The sequence below is a fragment of the Hemibagrus wyckioides genome, unplaced genomic scaffold (assembly GCF_019097595.1).
Source record: "Hemibagrus wyckioides isolate EC202008001 unplaced genomic scaffold, SWU_Hwy_1.0 Contig1, whole genome shotgun sequence".
NCBI lineage: Eukaryota > Metazoa > Chordata > Actinopteri > Siluriformes > Bagridae > Hemibagrus > Hemibagrus wyckioides.
Genome location: NW_026690769.1, coordinates 1,182,785 through 1,209,735, shown reverse-complemented (window position 1 = coordinate 1,209,735; position 26,951 = coordinate 1,182,785). Strand labels below are relative to the sequence as shown.

Below are 26,951 nucleotides of genomic sequence, written 5' to 3'. Positions count from 1 at the left end.
ATGTGGAATAAAAATTCTACTGTACTCACTACTAAAATCTGACTCCAGCTCCACACTGACCCGACAGCTCAGTCTAAGTGAGACTCATAGTTAGTAAGGCCTCAAAACTAAATAAGCCAATCAAGCAGACTAGATGAATGCAGATAAGAGATTTTATTTTGTAATCAGCGCTGACACAAGAATTGAGATGCTCACGCATGAACGTCCCAACAACCTCTCTTCGGGGAACTCCAACTACAGCCTTTATATACATTTCCCTTATCTTCCCAATGCAACACGTCACTGGTTCTTTACCTAGACAATCCCACCCATCTTTCTTTTTTAGACTTTTTAGACTCTTTTTTACACCATTATCTTTGAACTTACAACTTTTCAAATACCATTATAATTAAAACTTCCCAACATCATTATATTAAAAATTGGGTGTTTCCGCCCCCACCAGTGGGATTGTCTTCGGCCTCACTCTTGCCAACACCTCATTCTTCTTCAGGAGACAGCATGGGTAAGTTCTCAGTCCTTCAGGGGCCAACACCCTTCTTTTATTACACTCTACACTTCACGGCTTTTCTGATTTATCCACTGTCTTCTACGTATGTACTCTAGATATTTCGCCTGGTACCACCATTGCCATCCAGCACGCGCTGCGTTTACTTCATGATGAGATCACTGCCGCTCCAGGTACCAGCGGAGCGAAGATTGACCATAATAATCTAGGGTGCATCTCTGCCATTGATTGGTCCAAGTTTGGAAAGCCTGGTACCGCAGAGAAGGCCTGCCAGACTGACATCATTCATACAACTATTTGTTCTTCAAAGCCCTTGCAGCCTGTGTGCAAGGCCCGTGACAGGCCAACATGCCGTGTTAAACCTTATATTGTTCTTAAGCTCAAACGACCTAACGAGTAAACCTTACCTGAGAACTCACTCCTGCTGTCCCCCGATTATTTCACACTACATCAAACACACACCGCATACATATATCCTCATTTACAAAATTATCTCCCACACTACTCAGGCAGTGAGGGCTTAACAGACATACATGAGACAGCGAAGGTTAAAATTCACAGTGTATTTATTTGGTGCACATAGGGAAAAAAAGAATCTTTGAGTACAAAATTCAGTGAAAATAGAAAAAGGAGCAAAATAGGGAAAACATGATTACACAGCCTTGGTTGATGGCTGAAAGGGGCTGAAAGGGGTCCAGGTACGGTGGAGCAGTGACGAGTGCAATGGCTTAGGGATGTCTTCTTCGGTCTCCAACAGCTTTGCCATGCTTCACTCGCTCCACACCGCAGCCATGTGCTCCTCTGCTATCCAAAACATTGATGGTGCTGAACCAGCACAGCCTGTTCAGATTTTTTATCAAGAAGAAAAACCTTAAAACATGTATCTTCAATTCAGTAAAACTTTCAATATAACAGAACTGTCAAAATTTTTGTACAGTGCAGCTGGATTTCCTGTCACTGTGGGTTAGGGTTAGAGCAGAGTAGCATAGTGCAGAGTCTGATACAGTTGCAGAGGAGATGAACAAATCCCCCTTTTTTCTCCATGGACTTTAATGTTGAATCAGAAAAAAACACTTTAGTCTAAAGTGAACAGTTGTTTTATATGTCTGAAATTAGTTTAGCTCCTGAGATTAACAATGGCAAGGGTTAAATATTTGTGCAGTATGAATGATAGAAGAACAGGCAGAGCCTATATTACAGAAGGTGCTCTTGTACTTGTCAGACCATAAGATAACCAAGTTCGCCATCTTGTGTTCATCAAGAAACATATCTTTCTTTTCCTCTATTTATGCTATTTATATTCTTGAGTCTACAAAACTTTCCCTAGGTTCTACCTAGCTTAAACCTTGCCATTTTAAAAAACATGTCCCCACCAAGAGATGTCAGAGTGACCATTTTAGCAATTATAAAGGAAACCCAGCAAATCTGTACACTCTATAGATTACACTGAACACCTGCTTAGATACAGAACTGCTCTGAACAGCAGCTGGTCAGCGTATTTCTCTAATATCAATAATGCCAGCTGTAATAATTGATTTATTTTGAAGATGAGAGCCCGAGCTGCTTCTGTATATTTTCACGTTCGCCTAACACGCGAAAGGCCCCCGGTTCGAAACCGGGCAGAAACAACCCAAGGCTTTTGAGCTTTGCTTCAGTATGTGTCCACTCATCCTAATCGGCACCCTGAAGGTGACTGGAGCAGTTTCTCCACAATGTGATGCCTAGTTTGAAATGCGCTTTAGTGCATAGAAAATGAACAAGTGTATACTTCAAATCAAGCAGCGCTTAGGGGCTTTAGCTGCAGGCTGCAAGCCATCACTTACACCGCAATTGTACCGTTCCCCCGCCGAATGGAAACACTTTCCTTCGCTTCTGTTTCTGTAGTGTAGTGGTTATCACGTTCGCCTCACACGCGAAAGGTCCCCGGTTCGAAACCGGGCAGAAACAGCTTTTGGCGGTCTGGGGCTTGTGCTTTGCGTCGAATTAGACTCGAGTTTTGCACTCTGTAGCACCCGTGCCTTGGGAACAAGCTGAAACTGAGATCCGGCCCCACTCCCACATAGTTTCTGTAGCGTGACTGTTTTCACGTTTTCTGCTCATTTGCACTGGCGAACAAAAGTCTTGATATTGTCTTTTTTTTGTTTTCTTTTTTGGTTTAATTGATTTATTTTGAAGATGAGAGCCCGAATAGCTTCTTTGTAGTTTCTGTAGTGTAGTGGTTATCACGTTCGCCTAACACGCGAAAGGCCCCCGGTTCGAAACCGGGCAGAAACAACCCAAGGCTTTTGAGCTTTGCTTCAGTATGCGTCCACTCGTCCTAATCGGCACCCTGAAGGTGACTGGAGCAGTTTCTCCACAATGGGATGCCTAGTTTGAAATGCGCTTTAGTGCTTAGAAAATGAACAAGTGTCTACTTCAAATCAAGCAGCGCGTAGGGGCTTTTGCTGCAGGCCGCAAGCCATCACTTACACTGCAATTGGAAATCGGAAAGAGCTCTCACCAAAGAACTCTGGCCAAAGCCTGTCAAATGCAACTGGTGGACATTGCCGTTCCGTTTTGACTTTCGAGACCGGGCAGAAACAAGCCTTGAGCTTTGCTCCAGTAAGAGCCCACTTGTCCTAATCAGGACCCTGAAGGTGACTAGAGCAGTTTCTCCACTATGTGGTGCCTAGCTTCAAATGGGCTTTAGTGCATGAACAAGTGTTTGCTTGTTCGAGTCGAGCAACAAGTAGGGCTGTTTTTTTTTGGCCTCAGGCAGCAAGCAACCACTTAGAACACAAGTGGAAATCACTTGTGGAAAGACCTCTCACAAGCAGAGAAGCCTTCGTCACACTCTTGCCAAAGCCTGCTAAACGCAGCTGGCGGACTTTCCTGTTCCATTTGCCTTTTCAAGGGCGGCCCTCGTACATTTGCCACGCTCCAACATGCGGCTTAAATGTAGTGCGTTGGCTGGGAATCGAACCCGGGTCAACTGCTTGGAAGGCAGCTATGCTCTCCACTATACCACCAACGCCTGAGGCCGCGTGCTCATTACTCGGTTGAAGGAACGCTTAAGCCTTTTGCTTTGCTCGATTATTTATTTATTTACTTACTTTGTGGTTCCCCCGCCGAAAGGAAATGCGTTCCTTCGCTTCTGTTTCTGTAGTGTAGTGGTTATCACGTTCGCCTCACACGCGAAAGGTCCCCGGTTCGAAACCGGGCAGAAACATCTTTTGGCGGTCTGGGGCTTGTGCTTTGCGTCGAATTAGACTCGAGTTTTGCGCTCTGTAGCACCCGTGCCTTGGGAACAAGCTGAAACTGAGATCCGGCCCCACTCCCACATAGTTTCTGTAGCGTGACTGTTTTCACGTTTTCTGCTCATTTGCACTGGCGAACAAAAGTCTTGATATTGTCTTTTTTTTGTTTTCTTTTTTGGTTTAATTGATTTATTTTGAAGATGAGAGCCCGAATAGCTTCTTTGTAGTTTCTGTAGTGTAGTGGTTATTACGTTCGCCTAACACGCGAAAGGCCCCCCGGTTCATGCATGGTGTCCTATAAGAGGCTTCAATCCAAGGACCCACCCTACTCCCAGCATTCCTGGGATAGGCTCACGGTTGGAGCTTTGATTTTCAGAGGTTATTTGGTGAAATACACCATGGGATTTGCACCTCCTGGGACCTCTCGATAAACAAGCTTCCAAATGAGAACCAAGCAGCCGGCACTCCAAGTTTCCATTAGTTTTGTCCCACTCAGGCTATTCCATGTAACATTTTAACAATATAGGAAGGGCTCATCTGGGATCTCTCACACCCAAAGTGAGAATCATAACTCTAGACCAATGAGCCAGATTGCCCTGGACAGGGAACTTGTGCACTGATGCAATTTCATTGTACCCTGCAAATGTACATCTTCCTGTTCTATGGGCTCATGCTAAACTTTTCAGTTGATGACTATTGTAATAATTTCACTAACTCCATTTTGTTGGAAAGGAGACATCAACAAGCAGTGTTCTTGGGGATGTGCCCAAAGAACAGAAAGGAATGAAAGGAAGCCAATATTAAGTGGCAGGACCTTGGTTCATTTCATGCAAACAATCAACATTAACTAAATACAAATTAATTTCTTTTCATTAAGTAGCACTGGTTTCAGTAGAGATGAAAATACTTACACAAATAGTGACAATGTGCAAAGCTTCATGTACATGTACAATCTCAGTACTTTTTCCACACCTGTGATATGGTATATTCCAGTGGTGGGCTGTGCATTTCACACCTAGGCCTTCACTGGTGTCCTTCCTGAATTAATCCACCTCTATACCATCATTATGACGCCACGGCAATAGATACTAATCAACCTTTAAATAGCAAAGTATATATTCTCTGATTATCCAATTAAAGGACGGGAAATTGCTGACGTAATTGTATGCCTGATAGATGGCCCCAGTGACACCAACTCGAAATCTGATTGGTTAATTTAACAATTCCATTGCCATTTATTTTAAGCTATGGGCGCCTGCACTATTGATTCTGAAGGCCTTAAGGCAGATTTCTTTCACCCTGGCAACACATGATGTCAGCCAGTGACTGAAATATGATTGGATAAATACTCTTATCATAAATATACACTACTGGAAGCAGCGCAACCAAGAGAAAAGCTATGAAATGTAGAGAATAGACAATTGGGAATAATTTAGTACACTTTCATGGAAAAATATATTAAATATATTAAAATGCAAGTCAGTGATTCAGATCACTGCTGTTTAGGCCAGCAGAGAAGGCCTTGCTGGCACTGACGGCCCACCACTGGTGTATTCCCTCCTTATGCCTAGTGTGTCCATGATAGATTCTGGAGCCACAGTGACTCTGATTAGGAAGATTAATGAATGAACCCATTGTGGAATTCAGTTATGTAATGATACACATGTAAATACATAATTAGTCATATTAACATGTTTGTGTTGTAGCCTGGGAATTATGCTCTGTTGGCAAAATTTCCCGTCTTCTGTTTAGGTCAGTAAAACATTTTAAAACTTTATCTACTGCCATCTGTACAGAGTGTGTAAGCTCTTCTCTCTGGCAGTACAGGTCCATCACAGACATAATTAAACTGAACAAAGTGACATTTATAGAATGAGAAATGCAGCATAACTAACCAGGTTTTAGAAATCTTTAGGCAGACTGACTGCATTTACTGTCATGGACTGCTGGACAGTTCCCTGTCAGGACACCAGAGGGCGGTCTGGCAGGGTTTAATTATGTTCCCATGTTTTTTTGTTAACGTTGTATGCACCCTACCGCCCCACTGCTGCACACCTGTTCCTTACTTTTCAATGACTTTATCAGTACCTACTGCTTCTGATTCAGTATCTTCTGCTCGGCCACTGATACAGTACGCATTGATCAGTATAAGTGTGTAGTATAAATACAATATTGATATTCTTCATCTGTCATGTTGACATGGTGACCTGCAACTGCAAATCTGTAACAGTCTGCCAGTTAGAGCACCTGAACTTATTTTAATGATATTTATGGCTTTTGTCTGCATTTTGATGACATTTGGAAGTCCAAGACAATGGAGGCACCAGACAAGTGCTTTTTTTAAATCAAAATACATAAGTATCATCATCATCAAGCACACTGCATAAAATTTACCTCAGGTTTGATTCCCTGACTCCCCTGTCCTCCACAAAACCTTTAAGAGAACAATGGGGAAAATGCCATTGGGATATTTTCTGCAAGGTTGACAATGTTACTTTGGGACACCTTTGAAAATATTATTCTCCTTCCCTAGATTATACTACACCTCTTAAATTAGACACTTCTGAATGTTGTGAATCCCCAAACAAGTTGTACAATATTGTGCCTCTTAGAATACATGACAAATCCTAATTTGTGTTTGTACATATACATGAATGAAAATTCATTCGAATTAATCATGGGGAAAAACTGCAGCAAAGTACAATGAATTAAATTTTAAACAGTACACACCAGCAACAAGTGACACAGTGCCTCTTTATTTTATTCTCTTTCTTCAGCTGCATATGTTTCCACAAATGTCTTTTGTGTCTGTGGTTAACTGATAAGTTGCTAAAGGAAGTATCTTTGATATTAAACGTTGAACTTCAAATGAATTATTTCATAGGTTTTTGTACAGTCTCTCAGTGACTCTGTATCACTGTGCTACTACTGTAAGAGCACAGTGATAGAGTGCAGAATCTGAGATCTGCAGATGTTTGATAGTGAGTTCAGTAGAGTCTGGGGATGTTTCTGCATTGAATCGAGAGCCAGAGGGGTTGCGCTGAGCTGAACTTGCTGACTTTGCACCTTTAAGCAGTAAAAACTGTGGTGCGCTGTTAGGATATTGTCTGTACCAGTAAAGCAGAATGCTATCACTGCTTGATTCATATGAACATCTCAGAGTAACAGTGTCTGTTTCCTTCCCCACAATGTTGACATCTTTGTCCTTCGGCCAAATTTTATCAGCAGAACTGCCTGTTGTATTGAAAAATGATTAATAAAAATATAATACAAATATCAAAAAATTCTAAAAATGTTTTTTGTGTAACACCAAAAACACTGACATTAAAAATAAATGAATTAATTCTATGAATATTAGTTAATTCCATTAATTAATTGATGAACTGATGAAAATTACCTGTAACTAGAGTGAGAATCAGTGGTATGTATCTCACTATGTACAGTAAGTTGTATAGTTGATCCATTTCTGAACACAGCTCTGTGAGGATTCTGTATAATAGTGCTGTATGTGCTGAACTTTACACCTCTCTAGAAGGACACACCCAGGAAGTGATGCTGTTGTAGTGTAGAGTCATTAATATGGCTGTGTTGTATTTTAAGATTTATCATCTATACCATACTATAAGCCTTTATCTGTTTGTGTGTTTTTTTAATTATTTGTACATTTATAAATAATTATGATAATTTGCTGTGGAAAATCATAGGAAACTGGATCCATGAGTAAACTGGATCCAATCTCTCATAAGTAAATTTGCTGTGTCTGTTCCCAAAAGGTAATTAAATTCAGTTCACTTCATTTTCATTCATATCACTTTTAACAATAGACACTGTCTCAATGCAGCTTTACAGAAATACAGAAATTCAGAATAGAAATTACAAAGTTGAAAATTAACTTTACCCCTAATGAGCAACTCTGAGGCAACAGCGGCAAGAAAAAACTCTGTGAGACGATATGAGGAAGACTCAAATGTGAACCCATCCTCATCTGGGTGATACCAGAGAGTGTGATTATGAATAAATTACCTTCTAATTGTATATTATCAAACATTAAAAGCAGCAGAGGAGATGATCAGATCCACTTATTTAGTTTTATCATCAACTTTAGCAGACAGACGTGGTGGCATAGGAATTTACCTTTTACCCTCCTTTCTGAAAAGATCAATGTTAACTTACCTAATGAAAGCCACAGACACATGAATATAACAGTGAACATGATGAATGGTGTTAGTAAAATGACAATATTCTGAGGTCTTTCTGTACTCTATTATATTAATATTTCAGAGGTTCATGTCTCCACAAAGTGTGACATTCTCCATCCCGCTCCCTGTATTCCAGAGATAGGCTCCAGGTAGGAGCTTTAATTTTCAGAGGTAATTACAGGGGGATTTGAACCTCCTTGGACCTCTGGAGAAACAAGCTTCCAAGCGAGAACCAAGCCAGCAGTGCAAGTTTCCATTAGTTTTATCCCAACCACTCTATTCCATTTAAATCCAGGGCTCGTCCGGGATTTGAACCCGGGACCTCTCGCACCCAAGGCGAGAATCATACCCCTAGACCAACGAGCCAGGTCAGCCCAGCTCCCTTGATGTGCGCCAATGAAGGTTCACTGTACTCTGTAACTGTATGACCTTCTTGCTCATATGGACTGGGGTCCGAGTAAAAGGAACTCGGTTACACAAAGTCAAGTTAACAATAAAGCGAGGCTCCTGTGGGATTCAAACCTTTTTGGAATCCAGACGCTAAGTGTGAACCAAGTAAGCAGCTCTTGCCATTGGGCCAAATTATGTCATTTACAGGGTTGTTACTGTAGTCTTAGATTTCTGTTCTTGGTGAACAGGAATGAAACCCGATGTGGTCTTTAGCTGTTGTAGCTCATCTACCTCAAGAATTGATTATGGGGCACTATTTCAGTAGAGCTTATTTATTTCCTGATTGTGTGATGGAAACTGTGTTTTTATTTTCCACAATTCTTATTCTTAGTTATACATACTTTCAGGTATCCTGTAATTCTCAAAAATATATTAAACACCCTGCAAAGACACACATGATGAACACATTAAATAGCATGCTCAGTAAAATAAACAAACAAACAAACATAAAATAAAAATAAATCAGATCAGCTGCTTGTCAAAAGAGTTGTACAATATGCACATTTTTATTCCTATAACAGAATCAAATTCCAGCATGTGATCTTTACACTGTCATTAAGTAAATAAACCATCAAACCTGCCACTATTGTTTATGAGAACTGCACTTAATACTGCAGAGGGAGTGAACATGTGGCTTCTTCAAACACACACCTAACTTTTCTATCTGTATTTGGATTCACTTAGAATGTTTTGTCTATTCACTTCAAATAAAGTATTCATATATAGTTATATACATACATTTCTATTGGATCAATAATCAGAATGCTGATGTTATGCATAGCTTCCAGTCTTTTCTTCTTATTGTGATTCTTTAACACTTTCATGTTTGAGGTCTCTGTAGGTTTTTGGACAGTGAAGTTGACTTTCCTGTCACTGTGGGCTGCAAGGCGCAGTAGTACAGTGCAGAGTCTGATACTGAAGCACGCGAGATCTCCAAATCCACACGCTTCAGACTCTTATGAACTTTAGCAGACAAATGAGGATGAGGAGTATCACCTGTCTGATTCACTCCCGATTCCGTCAACAGAACGAGGAATTCTGGTGCTGCATTGGAATATTGTCGATACCACTGTAGATTGTTCATAGAAACAGTGTATTTATAATCACAGGAGAGTGTAACTGCTGGCTCCTCTTTACCATAGACAGCAGAAGATGTTGGAGTAATGCTGTCCTGTGTGCTCTCACCTGAAGAGGACATTTATTTCAGAATATTATCATTTTATATTATACAGTATACATACAGTACATGCTTACAATCTAAAACACTCACACATGGAAACATTTCTTTACTAGTTATAAAACATTTAAACATGATATATGGGGATAAATAAAATATAAGCTTACCTATGAACATGGTAAAAAACAGAAACATAGAGAAAACCATCATGTTTTAATTTCCTCTGTTCTTCTGAAAGTTTCCTTTTTATGTTATTGTAAATGTCAAGTTTCCTTCTACTCTGTCTTCAGTGAAGCATCTAAGCATTTCTTGTGTACAAAGCCTCAACTGTAGCTTCCCTCTGTTTTAACCAATCAGAGTGCAGGATGTGCCACATTATGTAAAATACACACACATGTTCTAAAAGAAATTAATGAGCAAAAGATTCATATATTTAGTTCCTGTATTTCCTATTTCTATGAACTTAAACCTTTTCTAATCTACAAAATATATTGTTGCAATTACAAACAATTCTTATTGTGAAATTAAATTCTTCAGCAGATTTATAGTACACCCTTAAAGTCTAAACAAAACACCAAATTATAACAATATAAAACCCCTAACAAGGTGGTGTTTGAGAGCATGTGCACAAATACATAAGCATCTTGTATTAAGCTCAAGATTCTGCAGTAATTCAAGTGTTTCAGTCGGACTGCACTCCACACACCATGTATCTGTGCTGAAGCTTTGTTCAGGTTTAATGTTCATGGCTACTTTAACACTCCACATGGTTCTGTTGTGTCCAGGTCCAATCAGGTTCAGTTCTAGAGTATTTTCATGTCATGTACTGCCATCTGCAGGAGCTGAATTTAAATAGACATATACATTATTTACATCAAGAACCATCAATATATTTAAAACAAAAGTATTGCTCACCACGCTGGGAATAGTTCACAGTTTCAATTCACAGATTCATTTGGAATCATTACAGCATTTCAGCATATCAGAACACAAGAATAACCCGTCTTTTTCTTTTTTAATGTATTTCTGACATTAACCTAGACAAAAACAAGTCCTCAGATTCAGCATCCTTAAAGAGACAAATTTGCTGGTGTGCTTGTGATTATTGTCCTTTAATATGACCCAGTTTCAGCACAACATAAGCTCATGGACAGTCTTACATTTGTCTCAAGAATATTCTAATATAAAGTGGAGATCATCAATGTCCAAATGATTAAAAGTTTTCTAGAGCCTGTGGTTGCAAAACAACCGAATCCTCACCCCTCCACCAACATGACACTTGGTATGAGGTGTTTGTTGTGATAAACTCTGTTTGACCTTCACCAAACATGAAACTATGAATAATGATTAACCATCAGTCCAAAAAAATATTGTTCCCGAATTTGTTAAGATACTGCCATGTTTTTTTGGAGAGAAAGGGCTTCTTCCTCTCACCTCTTCCATGAAAGCCATATGTGGAGGCAGGACTGAGGTGGAGCACAGGTTTGTGAATGGAAGGTGGTGCAGGGAAGAGTAAGTGCTGTTTCCACAGGTCAGGGTCGTAACACTTAAGACCTGGGAAATGCAACTGTGAATGGATTTTTGCTGATCCATTTAAAATTTGGCAGACATTGTACATCCATTTAACTGAAAATATAAATGTTAATACACAATTTCCATTTTCATTTCATTGTCACTCAATCTTGATGAATTTCATTATGATCAATAAAAGGAAATCAAATTTGACTAACACTTTCCTTATTCATCCATTTTAACTTCTTGTAACTATACAATGGAATTATGGTCTGGAGTGCTCACATTTTGTTCTGGATCTTAGTTCACATTTGGTAAAGTAACATACATTTATACACACAGGAATAATAAACACATGAAAGAATAAATAAATGTATGAATGGAAAAAAAATTACAGGATATATAATTATAGGATATTGTTTGTACCAATAAAGCAGAATGTTATCTCTGCTTCACTTATATGAACATTTCAGAGTAACAGTGTACTGAATAAACAAAAAGTAACCATGTGCCTTAATCATGAATTAAAGTTTAAACCTAATGTCATGTATTGGAGTTGAGTTGAAAATCAACATTTTATATATATACACATATCTTGATGTATAGAAATGATCTGACCGAGGCTGTAATAGATGCAAATGAAATACTTTATTAGAGTTAGGATAGGAGGATGATGAGAGGAGGGTTAATATTGGTTGAAATGATATTAGATGAAAGACAAACACAGATAATTCATTAACACTAAACCTGGAAATGTAACGAGAAAAGAAAGAATCCCCCAAAAGGACATGTAACTTTCTCTAAAGCATTGGCAAAACTTCTTTCAATATAACAAAACTGTGTGAAGGTTTTTGTACAGTGCAGCTGGATTTCCTGTCACTGTGGGCTCCAGAGCACAGTAGTATAGTGCAGAGTCTGATACAGCAGCAGAGGAGATGATCAGATCCACTTTCTTACTCGTTTTATTTTGTTTTATGGACAATCCTGGATAAGGTGGCTGAGCCTGTATGAAAAGTATACCGCTTTCATCAGTTAGCAGCAGAAACTCAGGTCTTGATCCAGGTTTTTGTCGATACCAGTGGAGTCTGTCAACTGATCCAGTATATGTGCAGGACAGTGAGATGTTGCTGCCTTCCATTGAAAATACATTGGTTTGATCTGGTTTAATGTTATTGTCAGCAGCCTCTGCTATAAAAACATTACAACAATATTGTGATATTTTAATCATAAATGACACATTTCACATGGAAAATTGTGTCTTCTTAATTAGAAAAAATAATATTTTGTGTGCAGTGTATATGACTTACCAACATCAGCAAGAGTGAAAAACACCACGAAGAGGAACAACATTGTTTTCCTGAGTGTTTAGTTCAAACCTCTAGCTTTAGAAATGAATGTCAGTGTTACTATTTGATGTACATCTCCACCTCTAGCTCCACCTACTTGTATTTATGTATATTCATGACAACTGTTCTATACTGTATACTGTTTATATAAATCTGTAGAAATGTTTTTGCATCAAGGGTGTAACTTTGGTTTGAGAAGTGTGTGTGTGTATTGTCTTACAAAATGCGGAAAAATGTTTTTGATTTGAATCCAATTTCCTGCATTTACATACATTTAGACACTATGGTAATACAAAATCCAGGAAATAATGAAGTTGATTATAATGATAAATTCGGCCATAAACAATAGTAGGCTACTAAACTCTGCATATGAAAGGGCTTTTATCTGATCTTATAACAGTCTCCTCCTGTCTCATTAGCACACGCAAAACTTTTTTAAGAATTCAGTTTTATTTTATTGTACAATAACAGTTTGGGGGATTTGATGTTACCGATGTTATTATTCTTTCTTTCTGCTTTGTGTAGGTCTATTTTGAGAACTTATATTACTTTAAACCATGCAAAACATTTAAAAGATAATTCTGTCTTTACTCCACACTTTTTACCAGAGTCTCTGCTTGCACTCCATTACATGACAAGAGCATATCTGATAATCTGTGGTCTCTGTGTTTGGAACAGTGTTCAGAGTTCAGATTGAATTGAATTGATGTTTCTCACACTGAACACTGTGCAAAAGATCAGAAAACTAATGATGCACTAATAAATAAGGCAGTTCTAGTCACTTGTGTAAAAATACCAGGAATTGTTCTGTAGTGGTTATACCATCTGTAGAGATAATGCTATGTGGAGAGCAGGTTTCCTGTGTAATGCTTTAACACAAACAGATTAAAGTACACACATAAAATGAAGCAACAAAACTTTAAATCACACACATTGCAGTGTTAAATTTCAGATATACTCCATCACAGCAGAAGTGACAAAGCATGTGAGGTCTAATTCTTATTTCCTGTGAAGCCGAAAACTCATTCCTTAGTTCTGGAGGTTTTTCTCATTACCTTGTTGCTGGTCTGTGTGATTGGTGTTAGATGATATATACAGTTCAAGGTGATAAATGTGGAGCCATGGAGTCTTTAGTGCACTTCTAATTTAATTATAAATTGCACTTAGGAGTAAAGGAATGTCACCAGCAGAACTGCCTTGAGTATAACAAAACTGTGTGAAGGTTTTTGTACAGTGCAGCTGGATTTCCTGTCACTGTGGGCGCCAGAGCACAGTAATATAGTGCAGAGTCTGATACAGCAGCAGAGGAGATGATCAGATCCACTTTCTTATCTTTAAGTGTAGCATTCATTCTTGGGGGACGGTTTTCACTTAGATCTCCAGTTTTGTAAATATAAAGAAGGAACTCAGGTTTAGATTTTGGATATTGCCTGTACCAGTGCAGGTAGAAGTCTGTAGCACTTGTTACATATTCACAGGACAGAGTAACATCATCACCTTCATCTACAACTTTCTGAGTGGAAAGTGGCTTTATTGAATCTGCCATGGAGTCACCTGTTATAGAGAAGAGAACATAAAGTTTTACACAATCAAGCCAGAATTACACACAGAAATCATGCTTTCTATAACACCAGACAATTAATAAACAATACATAATATCTAAACTAACAAAAGGTGTTAACTCACCTAGTGAAAGCCACAGACACATGCATATAACAGTGAACATGATGACTGGTTTTAGCTGAATGAAAAAGATCTTTCTGTACTATATTTCTGTAATATATTACCATGATAAATGTTCAGGAAGCTCCACCCCCCAGCATCACATGACAGTGTCTCCAGTGTTGATGACAGTGAAACATCCTGGCTTTACATTAAGCCTTGTTTGGGAAACTGTGCTGAAACTCTTTACATTGTAAACAAACAAAAACTGACAGCAGGAAAAAATTCTACTTTATGAAAATGTAATAATTAAAATGAGTAAATATTTTTGTTTTTTTAAATATATATATATTTTATAAGTGGTGTTTGGATATTAGGGTACTTGATTGTTGTGATAAAGTATGTTTATTGAATAGGATTACATTTCATGAGGTGGTATTTCATGAGGTGAGGAACAAACCAGCCTCTTTCCATTCTCTTATCTATTATTCTTTATTGACATTTAACTCATTGCTTAATAAAACCGCTGTGTAAAACTAGTTGACTTGATCTCATATCTGCTGATTGGTCATTTAAACATGAAACTGTGTTTATAAAGAAAGGGTGGAGTATTTACCTTATCCTATGATAAGAGAATCTGTCCAGATCCCATTTTATTCAATGCAGCTGTAATATGATATAATAATAATAAAAATATAATACTAATTTACACCAATCAGGCATAACATTATGACCAGTGACAGGTGAAGAGAATGACACTGATGATCTCATCATGGCACCTGTTAGTGGGTTGGATATGTTAATGTGTTAGAAGTTGAACAAGTTAATGTGTTAGAAGCAGGAAAAATGGGCAAGCGTAAGGCCAAATTTTGATGGCTGGACGACTGGATTAGAGCATCTCCAAAACTGCAGCTCTTGTGGGGTGTTCCCGGTCTGCATTGGTCAGTATCTATCAAAAATGGTCCAAGCAAGGAAGAGTGGTAAACCAGCGACAGTGTCATGGGCGGCCAAGGCTTATTGATGCACGTGGGGAGTGAAGGCTGGCCCGTGTGATCCGATCCAACAGATGAGCTGCTGTTACTCAAATTGCTGAAGAAGTTAATACTGATTCTGATAGAAAGGTGTCAGAATACACAGTGCATGATGGGCTTTGTTGGCAGAAAACGGAGGACCAACACAATATTATGCAGCTGGTCATAATGTTATGCCTGATCAGTGCAGTTCACACATTTGTAATGAAATTGTACGTATAGGCCTACTGTACCTATAGGCCTAGTACTGTGTATGTAGGATTAAACAACAGATAGAGTCGATATTATTTTGCAAAGAAGTATTTATAATCACAGAAGTCTACATTCTTGGGGATGTGAGCAGGGTCCTTGTATTTGGGCCACAATAAGATAACTCACTACGCCATCTTCTGGAGAAAAGAGAAAAACTTTAACAAACAAGTCTTTTTTTCTTTAAATTCACAAATTAGAACAACAAATAGTCATTTCTGAACTTCTGTACAGAGCCTCAGCTGCTTTCATTAAATTCAGAATTGGCTCTGTGGACTTTTCTGAAAAACTTTCTATCTAATGTAACTGAGTAAACTAGGGAAATACAGTATCTTTTAAAAAACAATATTTTTCCCAAATCAACAAACTGTTGTTTAGAGAGAAAAGCAGCCATCTAATTATATTTTGTCAGATTTACTTACATTCCAGAAAGATCAGAAACTTCACTGGGTTGGTTTCAGAATCTACTATAACACTGTGATGCAGTGCAGCTGTGATTCGAACTGGGCTGCGTTTCATTATGATGCATGTATGATTGTCTTCATATAGCAGTTGACAACTCAGTTGTCAATTTTGTATCAGATGTCTCCAAATGTAGCTCTGACCACTCATAGTTATTTATATTTATTACATACTGCAATGTAATATTTCACTCATCTACTACACAATTATCACATCCTAATATGAATAAACTACAGCTTTAAACCTTGTGGAACCAAGCCCCAGATCCACCCTGAAAAATCCCCAACCGTGCTATGAGACATTATATAATCACATACAAACACACTCAACCCTGTCCTGCAGCTGCAGCCTAATAAATACTCATTCATTCAGAATTTATTTTTATTAACCACTTTATCCTGGTCACACTTCCACAACTGTCTATATACACCTACATTCATTCATCTTCAGTAACTGCTTTATCCTGGTCACACTTCCACAACTGTCTATATACACCTACATTCATTCATCTTCAGTAACTGCTTTATCCTGGTCACACTTCCACAACTGTCTATATACACCTACATTCATTCATCTTCAGTAACTGCTTTATCCTGGTCACATGTCCACAACTGCCTATATACACCTACATTCATTCATCTTCAGTAACTGCTTTATCCTGGTCACACTTCCACAACTGTCTATATACACCTACATTCATTCATCTTCAGTAACTGCTTTATCCTGGTCACACTTCCACAACTGTCTATATACACCTACATTCATTCATCTTCAGTAACTGCTTTATCCTGGTCACACTTCCACAACTGTCTATATACACCTACATTCATTCATCTTCAGTAACTGCTTTATCCTGGTCAGGGTTGCAGTGGATCTGGAGCTTCTCCCAGCAACACTAGTCATAAAGCAGGAATACACCCTGGATGGGACACCAGTCCAACACAGGACACTAAGCAAAGACACATTCACACACTCATTCAGACTTGTGTCACCAGTCCACCTAAATATATGTTTGAAAGTTTAAATGACAATTCTAATAAAAAAAAATTGCTCATAAACCCTTGATCACATAACTATGGTTTAGATTATAGACATGACCCTTATATATCAAAGCTGTGTGCAGTCAAATCTTGTCATGAAACATAAACATTTTTTATCTGTATGATCAAACTCACATCTGTTTGTATGAACCTATACCTACATGCATAATAAACACATGTACAAATGAAAGAGTTAATAAATTAATAAACAAATAAAAATTGATTACAGTGTGTTATTGGTTGTTTATTAATTTAATTACACATTGCATGCACCAGTAGCAACTAAAACATGTAGATTTGTGAATTAAAGTGTAGTTGTGTTAATCCCTCATTCTTCTTCTTCTTTCAGCTTTTCCCTTCAGGGGTCTCCACAGCAAATCATCTCTCTCCACCTATCCCTATCTTCTGCATCCTCAACACTTACACCCACTAGCTTCATATACTCATTTATTACATCCATATACCTCCTCTTTGGTCTTCCTCTTTGCCTCCTTCCTGACAGCTCCATGTCCAACATTCTCCTACCAATATACTCACTGTCCCTCCTCTGGACATGTCCAAACCATCTTAATCTGGCCTCCCTAACTTTGTCCCCCAAATGTTCAACATGAGCTGTCCCTCTGATGTACTCGTTCCTGATCCTGTCCAACCGTGTCCCTCCCAAAGAGAACCTCAACATCTTCAGCTCTGCTACCTCCAGCTCTGACTCCTGTCTCTTCCTCAGTGACACTGTCTCCAAAACATACACCATGGCCGGTCTCACCAATGTCCTGTACACCTTCCCCTTGATTCTTGCTGTGATATTTTTCTATTACACAGAACTCTCAACACCTTTCTCCACCCATTCCAACCTGCCTGCTCTCGCTTCTTTACCTCTTTCCCACACTCTCCATTACTCTGGACTGTTGACCACAAGTGTTTAAACTCCTGTACCTTCTTCACGTCTTCACCCTGTAATCTTACTGTTCCCCTTCCCTCCCTGTCATTCACACACATGTACTCAGTCTTACTATGACTGACTTTCATTCCTCTTCTCTCCAGCGCAAACCTCCACCTCTCCAGGTTTTCCTCCACCTGCTCCCTGCTCTCACTAAAGATCACAATGTCATCTGCAAACATCATTGTCCAAGGAGACTCCTGTCTGACCTCCTTTGACAACTGGTCCATCACCATAGCAAACAGGAAGGGGCTCAGAGCCGATCCCTGATGCAGTCCCACTTTGAAGTCCTCTGTCTGACCTACAGCACACCTCACCACTGTCCTGCTCCTCTCATACATGTCCTGCACCACTCTGACATACTTCTCTGCTACTCCTGACTTCCTCATACAGTACCACAGCTCTTCTCTTGGCACCCTGTCATACGCTTTCTCCAAGTCTACAAACACACAGTACAACTCTCTCTGACCATCCCTATACTTCTCCATCAACATTCTCAGAGCAAAAATTGCATCTGTTGTGCTCTTTCTGGGCATGAAGCCATACTGCTGCTCACATATTTCCACTACCTTCCTTAACCTAGCTTCCACTACTCTTTCCCATAGCTTCATTGTATGGCTCATCAACTTTATCCCCCTATAGTCGCTGCAACTCTGCACATCACTCTTATTCTTAAAGATCGGCACTAATACACTTCTTCCCCATTCCTCAAGCATCTTCTCACTCTCTAAAACCCTGTTAAACAAACTAGATAAAAATTCCACTGCTGCCTCTCCTAGACACTTCCAGACCTCCACCGGGATGTCGTCAGGACCAACTGCCTTCCCACTTTTCATCCATTTCAAAGCCTTCCTGACTTCATCTTTTCTAATCTTATCTACTTTCTGTTCCACAGAGTTCACCTTTTCTACTCTATTTTCCCTCTCATTTTCCTTATTCAAAGCTCTTCAAAGTACTCCTTCCATCTCCTTTGTACACTCTCCTCACTTGCGAGCACCTTTCCATCTCTGTCCTTAATAACTCTAACTTGCTAACCACTCTCTCACCCTGTCTGACACTCTCTTCACCTCCAGAACATTCCTCACAAACTCCTTCAGGACCACACCTACCCCATTTCTCTTACTATCCACACCATAATAAAACAGCTTGAATCCTGCTCCTATACTACGAGCCTTGCTACCCTTCCACCTGGTCTCCTGTACACACAGTATATCCACCTTCCTTCTCTCCATCATATCAGCCAGCTCTCTACCTTTCCCTGTCATAGTACCAACATTCAGAGCTCCTATTCTCAGTCCTACACTCTTACATGCCCTTCCTGATGCAACCCTCTCTATTCATCCGGGCTTGGGACTAGCACATAAGTCACTGGACTTTGACCCCATGGCTAGATCAAGATAATATTTGAAACCAAAATACTATAATACAATTTTTCTTAGTCTTTTTTTATCTTTCCCAAACTGAACACTATGTAAAACAGTAGAAAAAAGCAGTACACTAATGAATGAGTTCTAGTCAACCTTGAATGAGGAACCTGTCCTAAGCACATAGTAAACAAATACTGACAGCATGTCATTTTCAATAATAAAAACAATCAACCTATTATAAATTGGACAGTAAATAGCTAAATATATACCTGCCATAAATAAGACAGTATCACTGAGGTGATACATGGATTTTTCTTTGTGATTTGACTCAATTGTTTTTTTTAATATAATTAATATAGCCATCTGCTTAATAAAGCCACTATGAAAACATTAGTTTACCTGACGGATCCAGGTACAGCCTGAGGCTTGCCGAATCGTCCACAGAAATTCATCAGCAACACTTTTCTGTTCACAGAGCAGCATTGGTGAACCCCTTATTATTAACAGTAGTGCAGATTTATTATCAGATATAATTAGGATCATCTGTTTCATGGGGTAAAAACAAAAATCTCACTAAACTAAAAAATAAATTTCCTAAACAGACTTTATACAGTTTCTGCAGATGCAGTGTCTCAAAGGGTAATAGACACATTCCCAATACCCACAGCAATTAAGTGCTGAAGTATTTTAATCAATGTCAAAAGCACACTGGGAAATCACACTAGGGGACATTCTTATTATTCGAGAAGTCTTATCTGTTCAGCAAGGCCTTGTGATTTATTGAGCTTGCTGTCAGCTCTTGACTGATCACAAATAACATGTAACACCAACACTAACAGACAGAAGGAGCACACAGCTGCCTGAGAAAGCTGACTGGCTAATATCAGTCCTGGATCAAGTGCTATTTTATAAACTGCTAAATAATGAAGAGTGAAGTCTTCAGGTCACTAGTGTTACATTAAAACTCAGTATCTTAAATTATTTAAATATGTATTGTTATTTAACTTTGGGTTACCTTCTTATTATTACATCAGGGGAATAACAGCATGAACCTTAGCAGAAATAATTCTTTTTGATTAAAGATTAACATTTATTTTTGAATTAGAACTAAGACAGAAAAGTGTATTTGAATGAAACAGGTAAACATCTCCCCCTGCTGAGGAAAAACATGCAGCTTGACTTTTTGTACAGTCTGTTTGAGTTTTGTGTCACTGTGGGCTCCATGGTGCAGTAGTACAGTGCAGAGTCTGATACTGCAGCAGGAAAGATCTCCAGATCTACTTTGTTCTCCGTTTTAAGAACTTTGGTGGATATTCGTGGGTCGTGTGCAGCTTTAGTGACACCATCTGAGTATTTAGAAGTCAGCAGAAGAAACTCTGGTTCTGACTGAGGTTTTTGTCGATACCAGTGGAGAGAGTTAGCTGAATCATCATATGTGCAGGTCAGTGTGATGTTGCTGCCTTCACTTGAAGATATGATGGTTTGTTCTGGTGTAATGCTGCTGTCAACAGCACCTGCTGTAAAACATTACAACAACATAAACATTTCTACTTTCATTACTTAAGGGTGTTAATTTCTTTAAGCTGAATTATGTTTAGGTATCAGGTCAAATTTCCAGCATTCACCTAAAGTTTGTGTATAATATAAATGACTTACCAATGTTTTTAACAACTATGAAAATAAAGAAGAGTAACATGACTGTTGTGTCTCTCTTGCAGTAGGTATAAATGGCAGGATCTCTGTGAAACTTTCTAAACTGTATCTTACCACATCTAGCTCCACCCACTTTTACTTACTCATAGTCATGTCAGTTCTGGTATCATACTGATCGAAACAAGCAATGACAAATAGAATTTATTGAATGTTGTTTACATCTTTTAAGGCTGATTTTTACTAAATATAGTGACACTGACCCTATCACCATCACCTTGATCCTGGTCAGGTGTTTACTGAAGATTAATGAATGAACTCTTTGTGGATTTTAGTTATGTAATGATACACATATTAATGCAAATTGTAATTCGTCATATTAACATATCTGTGTCACAGCCTGGGACTTATGTTCTGTTGGTTAAATGTCCCATCATCTAAATAGGTCAATAGGTCAGCTCTAATCCACATGAAGCCTCTCACCAAAATGCATATAAGATGCTCAGTCATTTGAATTGATGTGCTCCCTGTGCTAAAAAGAGAAATGAAGTAAATGAAATATGAAAACATCTTGGAACTAATATGAAGTGTTACATCCTGTGAGGTTGTGTTGTATATTCTGTCTTATATGTGTTTAGTCCTTCAGGTTGGTCCCCTCTGTACTCTAGCCCTCCTTACTGCTTCAGCTCCAGCAGTTAACACTTCTGCCAAGGCTGGGATGGAAGCCAGTAACCCCAACTTCAATGCTCACTTGGTGTGTTGTGCTTGCGTGTGTGTAGAGATTCAGTGTTGTGTTTTACTGTTCTGATTTTGACCTTTGCCTGCCTTGACTACAAGTTTGATCTGCTTCTTGTTAATCGTTGCTGCCTTGTGTATATAATCTTTCTTTGCACATGTAAATATTGAGACATTGTATGTATTCACTGGCACGAGGGCTATGACTGTCATTTTTGTTGGAGATGTTCATTTCTTTCTTTTTTCTTTTTGTTTAGGTTAGATAGCTAATCTCAGTTTGTTTCTGTTTTGTTATTTTTGGTCTTTTGGTCTGTGTTGTGACTCATTCCTGTTAACTCTGGGGCATCACATACATGTTCTGTTCTACCTCCTATATATATAACCCTGTGCTATTTCTCACACTTCATGTCCCAACTTGGTCATAAGAACTAATATTAAGATGAACATACCTAGAAGAAGCATTAACAGTAAAAGATTAAAGAGCAGCATGATAGAGATGGTAATCTGCTGAAAGATAAAGCTGAAGGAGTTTACTGTGATAGCCTGTGGAGCTCCACACTTCCTGCAGCTGACACTGTTGATCAGAATATGTCTCACCAGGGGGCAGAGTGATGCCAGGGTTTATTAGATGTAATGTTTTAGTTGTAATTACTGCATCACACTGAGCCACTGACAATGTTATTTTAACTTAGAAAATATTTTTCTTCACTAGATTATACTACACCTCTTGATTTAGACACTTCTGAATGTTGTGAATTGTTGACAACAAATCTTAGTTAGTTTTTATACATGTAAATGAATATAATTTATATATAATTTAAATGAATCATGGGAAAAACTGGCCAGCAAAGTACAATGAATATAAAACAGTACACACCAGCAACAAGTGACACAGTGCCTCTTTATTTTATTCTCTTTCTTCAGCTGCATATGTTACCACAAATGTCTTTTGTGTCTGTGGTTAACTGATAAGTTGGTAAAGGAAGTATTTTTGATATTTAACGTTGAACTTCAAATGAATTATTTCATAGGTTTTTGTACAGTCTCTCAGTGACTCTGTATCACTGTGCTACTACTCTAAGAGCACAGTGATAGAGTGCAGAATCTGAGATCTGCAGATGTTTGATAGTAAGTTCAGTAGAGTCTCGGGAAGTTTCTGCATTGAATCGAGAGCCAGAGGGGTTGTACTCTTCATAATCTCTTGACCTCGCTCCTTTAAGCAGTAAAAACTGTGGTGCGCTGTTAGGATATTGTTTGTACCAGTAAAGCCGAATGCTATTACTGCTTGATTGATATGAACATCTCAGAGTAACACTGTCTGTTTCCTTCATAACAATATTGGCATCTTCATCTTTCGACCAAATTTTATCTGTGAAACTGCCTGTTATACAGGAGAATATTAATAAAGATATAATACAGATATCAAAACATTTTAAAAATATTTTTGTGTAATACCCAGCATACCCCCAAAAATAATGTAAAACATTACATTAATTCTATAGATCATGAATTTAGTTAATTCCAATAGTAAACTGATGAATTGATGAAAATTACCTGTAACTAGAGTGAGAATCAGTGGTATGTATCTCACTATGTACAGTAAGTTGTATAGTTGATCCATTTCTGAACACAGCTCTGTGAGGATTCTGTATAATAGTGCTGTATGTGCTGAACTTTACACGTCTCTAGAAGGACACACCCAGGAAGTGATGCAGTTGGAGCATAACTTTATACAGATCATCACAACACTGGTGAACTGAGTCACCAACACAATACAACATTATTCCACTATAGCTGAATAATCACAGTTATTTTTGTTCTTTTCTCACTCATTTGCAGTCAGATAATACAATGTGAATGTACACAACAGCCATGACTGAATACATTTTCTCTATTACACACAATTCTTTTCCACACAAGTGCTCATATATTCTGTAGTATGCTTCCTCAGAGCTTCTCTTATTAAACTGTTTAAACACATAAATACATTTCAGATGTATTGGTCTGTATCTTGTTTACACATGAATATACACATACGATATGAATCACTTAAAAACATTCAAATGGAAATTAGTATGTCATGTTAATATGGACTTATTGATATTAATAACAGCTGTTATAACAGGGTGGATAAGTAGCATTGTTTTGTCAGTTCAGAGCTCTCTTATATAAATGACAGATTTATATCTACATTCACTGTTGCAAAGAAACATTTAATTTAATATGAAAATAAAGTAATGAATAATATAAATGACCTACTAACATCAGTTATAGCTATGTATGTATAATCATGTATAAGTACATACAAACCCTCTCTACCCCATAAACAATATAAGAAGCTGCTTAGTGTCCTCCAACTGCAGCCTAAAAAATGTTGGCTGATGAAAATATGTTGTCAATAAAGCACGAGTACTAGTATTATAATCAGGTCAAATATGATCATAAAACAAACAGAAAGCAAATTCCACTGAGAGTTTTCTTTTTCATCCATTTCATCTGTTTATACAATCATACTCAATCATGACTCAGTGATTTGTAAAAGGACATTGCCTTGGCTCACATGCAGCAAAGTAACATGCAGTTGTGTTTACATGCATAATGACTGTCTGAATAGATAAATAAACATTTGTTACAATAAATCATATAAACTGTAAAGAAACTACATCCCTTTATATATTCATATGTATACATGTATATACACTTGACATGGTTCATTATTTTCTAGACATCCACACAGATGTTCTGTATTAATTGTTTTATATTAGATCTAATATTTACAGTAGTGTGTGATGGATTTATAATTCCCAATGTATTTCTATCTGAAATGCTGCACAGTTTGTTTTTGTGCATATTAATGTTTTTGTATTTTTTATATAAAAACAATAACATTACTAAATGAAAAGCAATAATTTATTCATTAGTAACTTTAGTTATTTTTTAATAAACCAAAAAGTAAAAACAAAAAGGAAACAATTGTTGAAAACAGCCATGAATCTCAACATTTAAACTGTATTGGATTTAAAAAATCTATCAATTCACATGATGTACTTTCTGTCATATCAGGGGATTAAATAAAGAAAACTGAATTGAATTGAACTTTCTCCCACTGAACACTGTGCACAAGAGCAGAAAACAAATGATGCACTGATAAATAAGGCAGTTCTAGTGACTGGTCTGTTGTGGTTATACCATCTGTAGAGATAATGTTATGTGGAGAGCAGGTTTCCTGTGTAAAGCTTTAATACAAACAAATGAAAGTATACATGGCATATAAAATGAAGCGACAAAACAATGCAGTGTTAAATTACACAGATATACTCCATCACAACAGAAGTGACAAAGCATGTGAGTCTAATTCTTATATCCTGCAAAGCCTAAAACTCAGTCCTTAGTTCTGGAGATTTCCTCATTGTTACTGAGCCATCAGTAGTCTTTTCATTGCAATATATACTGAAGATGGCATGTACCAACATGACATTGAAATTCAGCCTGGTTCGCCTGTGAAACAGCAACTGCGTCGAATGGCATTTGAAAAACAGCAAAGTGCCGATGAGCAGATCCAACAGAGTCTAGATGCTGGTTTAGCCTCCCAAAGTAATAGCTGCTGGGCTTCACCCATTGTAATGGAACGAAAGAAAGATCAAACGTACCGACTATGTGTAGATTACAGGGCACTAAACGAGCGCACTGTAAAAGACGCCTATCCGCTCCCAAGAATCCAAGACACACTAGCCACACTGTCCACGGCAAAATGGTTTAGCACATTGGACCTTGCTTCCGGGTACTGGCAAGTGGAGTTGACCCCACAGGTGAGACAGGCAGCTGCGTTCTACAGCAGGAAGGAGCTGTTTGAGTGAAACATCATGCCGTTTGGCCTTTGCAATGCTCCTGCGACGTTCCAGCGATTAATGGACCGTGTCTTTGCTGGAAGGCAGTGGGAAATCTGCCTGGTATACCTAGACGACATCATCGTCCTGGGCAGGAATGTAAAGGAAATGCTCCAGCGGCTGGCACAGGTGTTCAAAAGTCTGCGCCAAGCGAACCTGAAGCTGAAACCCGCCAAATGTTGTCTCTTCTGCTGCCAGGTAGTCTACCTTGGCCACGTCATCTCAGAGCATGGTATAGCCGCCGACCCAGAGAAGGTGCAGAAAATTTGAGAATGGCCACAGCCCGTGAGTGTTCACGAAGTTCGACAATTTGTGGGTCTCGCATCCTCCTACAGGCGGTTTGTCAAAGATTTTGCTGCAGTTGCAAAGCCCCTTAACAACCTGTTGAGGAAACATGCCCGATTTCACTGGACCCCTGAGAGCCAACAGGCATTTGATGAGTTAAAGAAGCTGCTCACTACCACCCCAATCCTTGGCTACCCTATGGACAGTGGTGATCTTGTTCTGGACACAGCTGCTAGCAATTTCGGAATCAGAGCTGTGCTTTCTCAATTACAGCAAGGGGAAGAACGTGTACTAGCATATGGGAGTCGGAGTCTGACGCCAACTGAGCAGAATTACTGCACCACATGTAGAGAACTTTTAGCTGTGGTGGAGTTCACAGCACATTTTCATCAGTACCTGCTGGGCAGATCCTTCACTGTACACACAGACCATAGTAGCTTACACTGGCTCCTGAGGATGAGAGAACCAGAGGGACAATTGGCCAGATGGCTCGAGAAGCTTGGGTAGTATGACTTCAAAGTTGTTCATCGCCCGGGGCACTGTCACGAAAATGCTGATGTGCTTTCTCTGAGGGCATGCCGTTCAACTTGCCCATGTAACCTTAAGAATCCCACCTTGAGTAGCCCTCAGCTCTGTCACCAAGCGGTCCAGTGTGACCTTGATGGCAAACCTATACATGATGAACCTGCAGCCGTTACCCCAGAGTCTTGTCCAGTGGGGGTAGTACAACCTGCCATTACTGCCAGTACCCTTCCATTCTCTGGGTGGACTACCGACGAACTGCGTTCTGCTCAGACAGCCAATCCGGAAATTACTCCCATCAAGAGGTGGATGGAGGAAGGCAATGAATGACCTTCCTGGGAGAATGTGTCCCCCTATGGCCCAGCAACAAAAGCCTACTGAAGCCAGTGGCAAAGACTGTACCTGAATGAGGGCCCTGAGTTTTGTCCCCAGATAATCCTGCCACGAGTTTTCTGAGAAGATGTAATGCACCAGATGCACGAGGAGCCAGTGGGTGGACATTTCGGTGTGGAGCGAACACCGTCTTGGTTGCGGACCAGATATCGTTGGTACCAAATGCGAGATAGATGTTTCACTTTGGTGTCGCACATGCACATGGGTCTGCTGTTATGAAGCACCACTTACACTCCATAGTGACCAAGGCACCAATTTTGAATCGGAGGTCTTCCAGAGCATGTTTGAGTTGCTAGACATTGACAA

General features: G+C 38.9%; 5 non-coding genes and 1 gene segment (V, D, J or C); 3 read left to right on the top strand and 3 right to left on the bottom strand.

Moving 5' to 3' along the window:
- Positions 1-2,379: 2,379 nt before the first annotated feature.
- On the top strand, positions 2,380-2,452 carry trnav-cac (transfer RNA valine (anticodon CAC)). The gene has a single exon. It is a non-coding gene; the product is annotated as a tRNA-Val (tRNA).
- A 254-nt stretch (positions 2,453-2,706) lies between these two features.
- On the top strand, positions 2,707-2,779 carry trnav-aac (transfer RNA valine (anticodon AAC)). Its single transcript has one exon. It is a non-coding gene; the product is annotated as a tRNA-Val (tRNA).
- A 667-nt stretch (positions 2,780-3,446) lies between these two features.
- trnag-ucc (transfer RNA glycine (anticodon UCC)) lies at positions 3,447-3,518 on the bottom strand. Its single transcript has one exon. It is a non-coding gene; the product is annotated as a tRNA-Gly (tRNA).
- Positions 3,519-3,640: 122 nt separating this feature from the next.
- trnav-cac (transfer RNA valine (anticodon CAC)) lies at positions 3,641-3,713 on the top strand. Its single transcript has one exon. It is a non-coding gene; the product is annotated as a tRNA-Val (tRNA).
- Positions 3,714-8,234: 4,521 nt separating this feature from the next.
- trnap-ugg (transfer RNA proline (anticodon UGG)) lies at positions 8,235-8,306 on the bottom strand. The gene has a single exon. It is a non-coding gene; the product is annotated as a tRNA-Pro (tRNA).
- A 13,019-nt stretch (positions 8,307-21,325) lies between these two features.
- LOC131349628 (T cell receptor alpha variable 18-like) lies at positions 21,326-23,179 on the bottom strand. The segment is given in 3 exon segments: positions 21,326-21,355; positions 22,635-22,939; positions 23,113-23,179. Coding segments are annotated over 3 exon segments (402 nt in total).
- Positions 23,180-26,951: the final 3,772 nt, after the last annotated feature.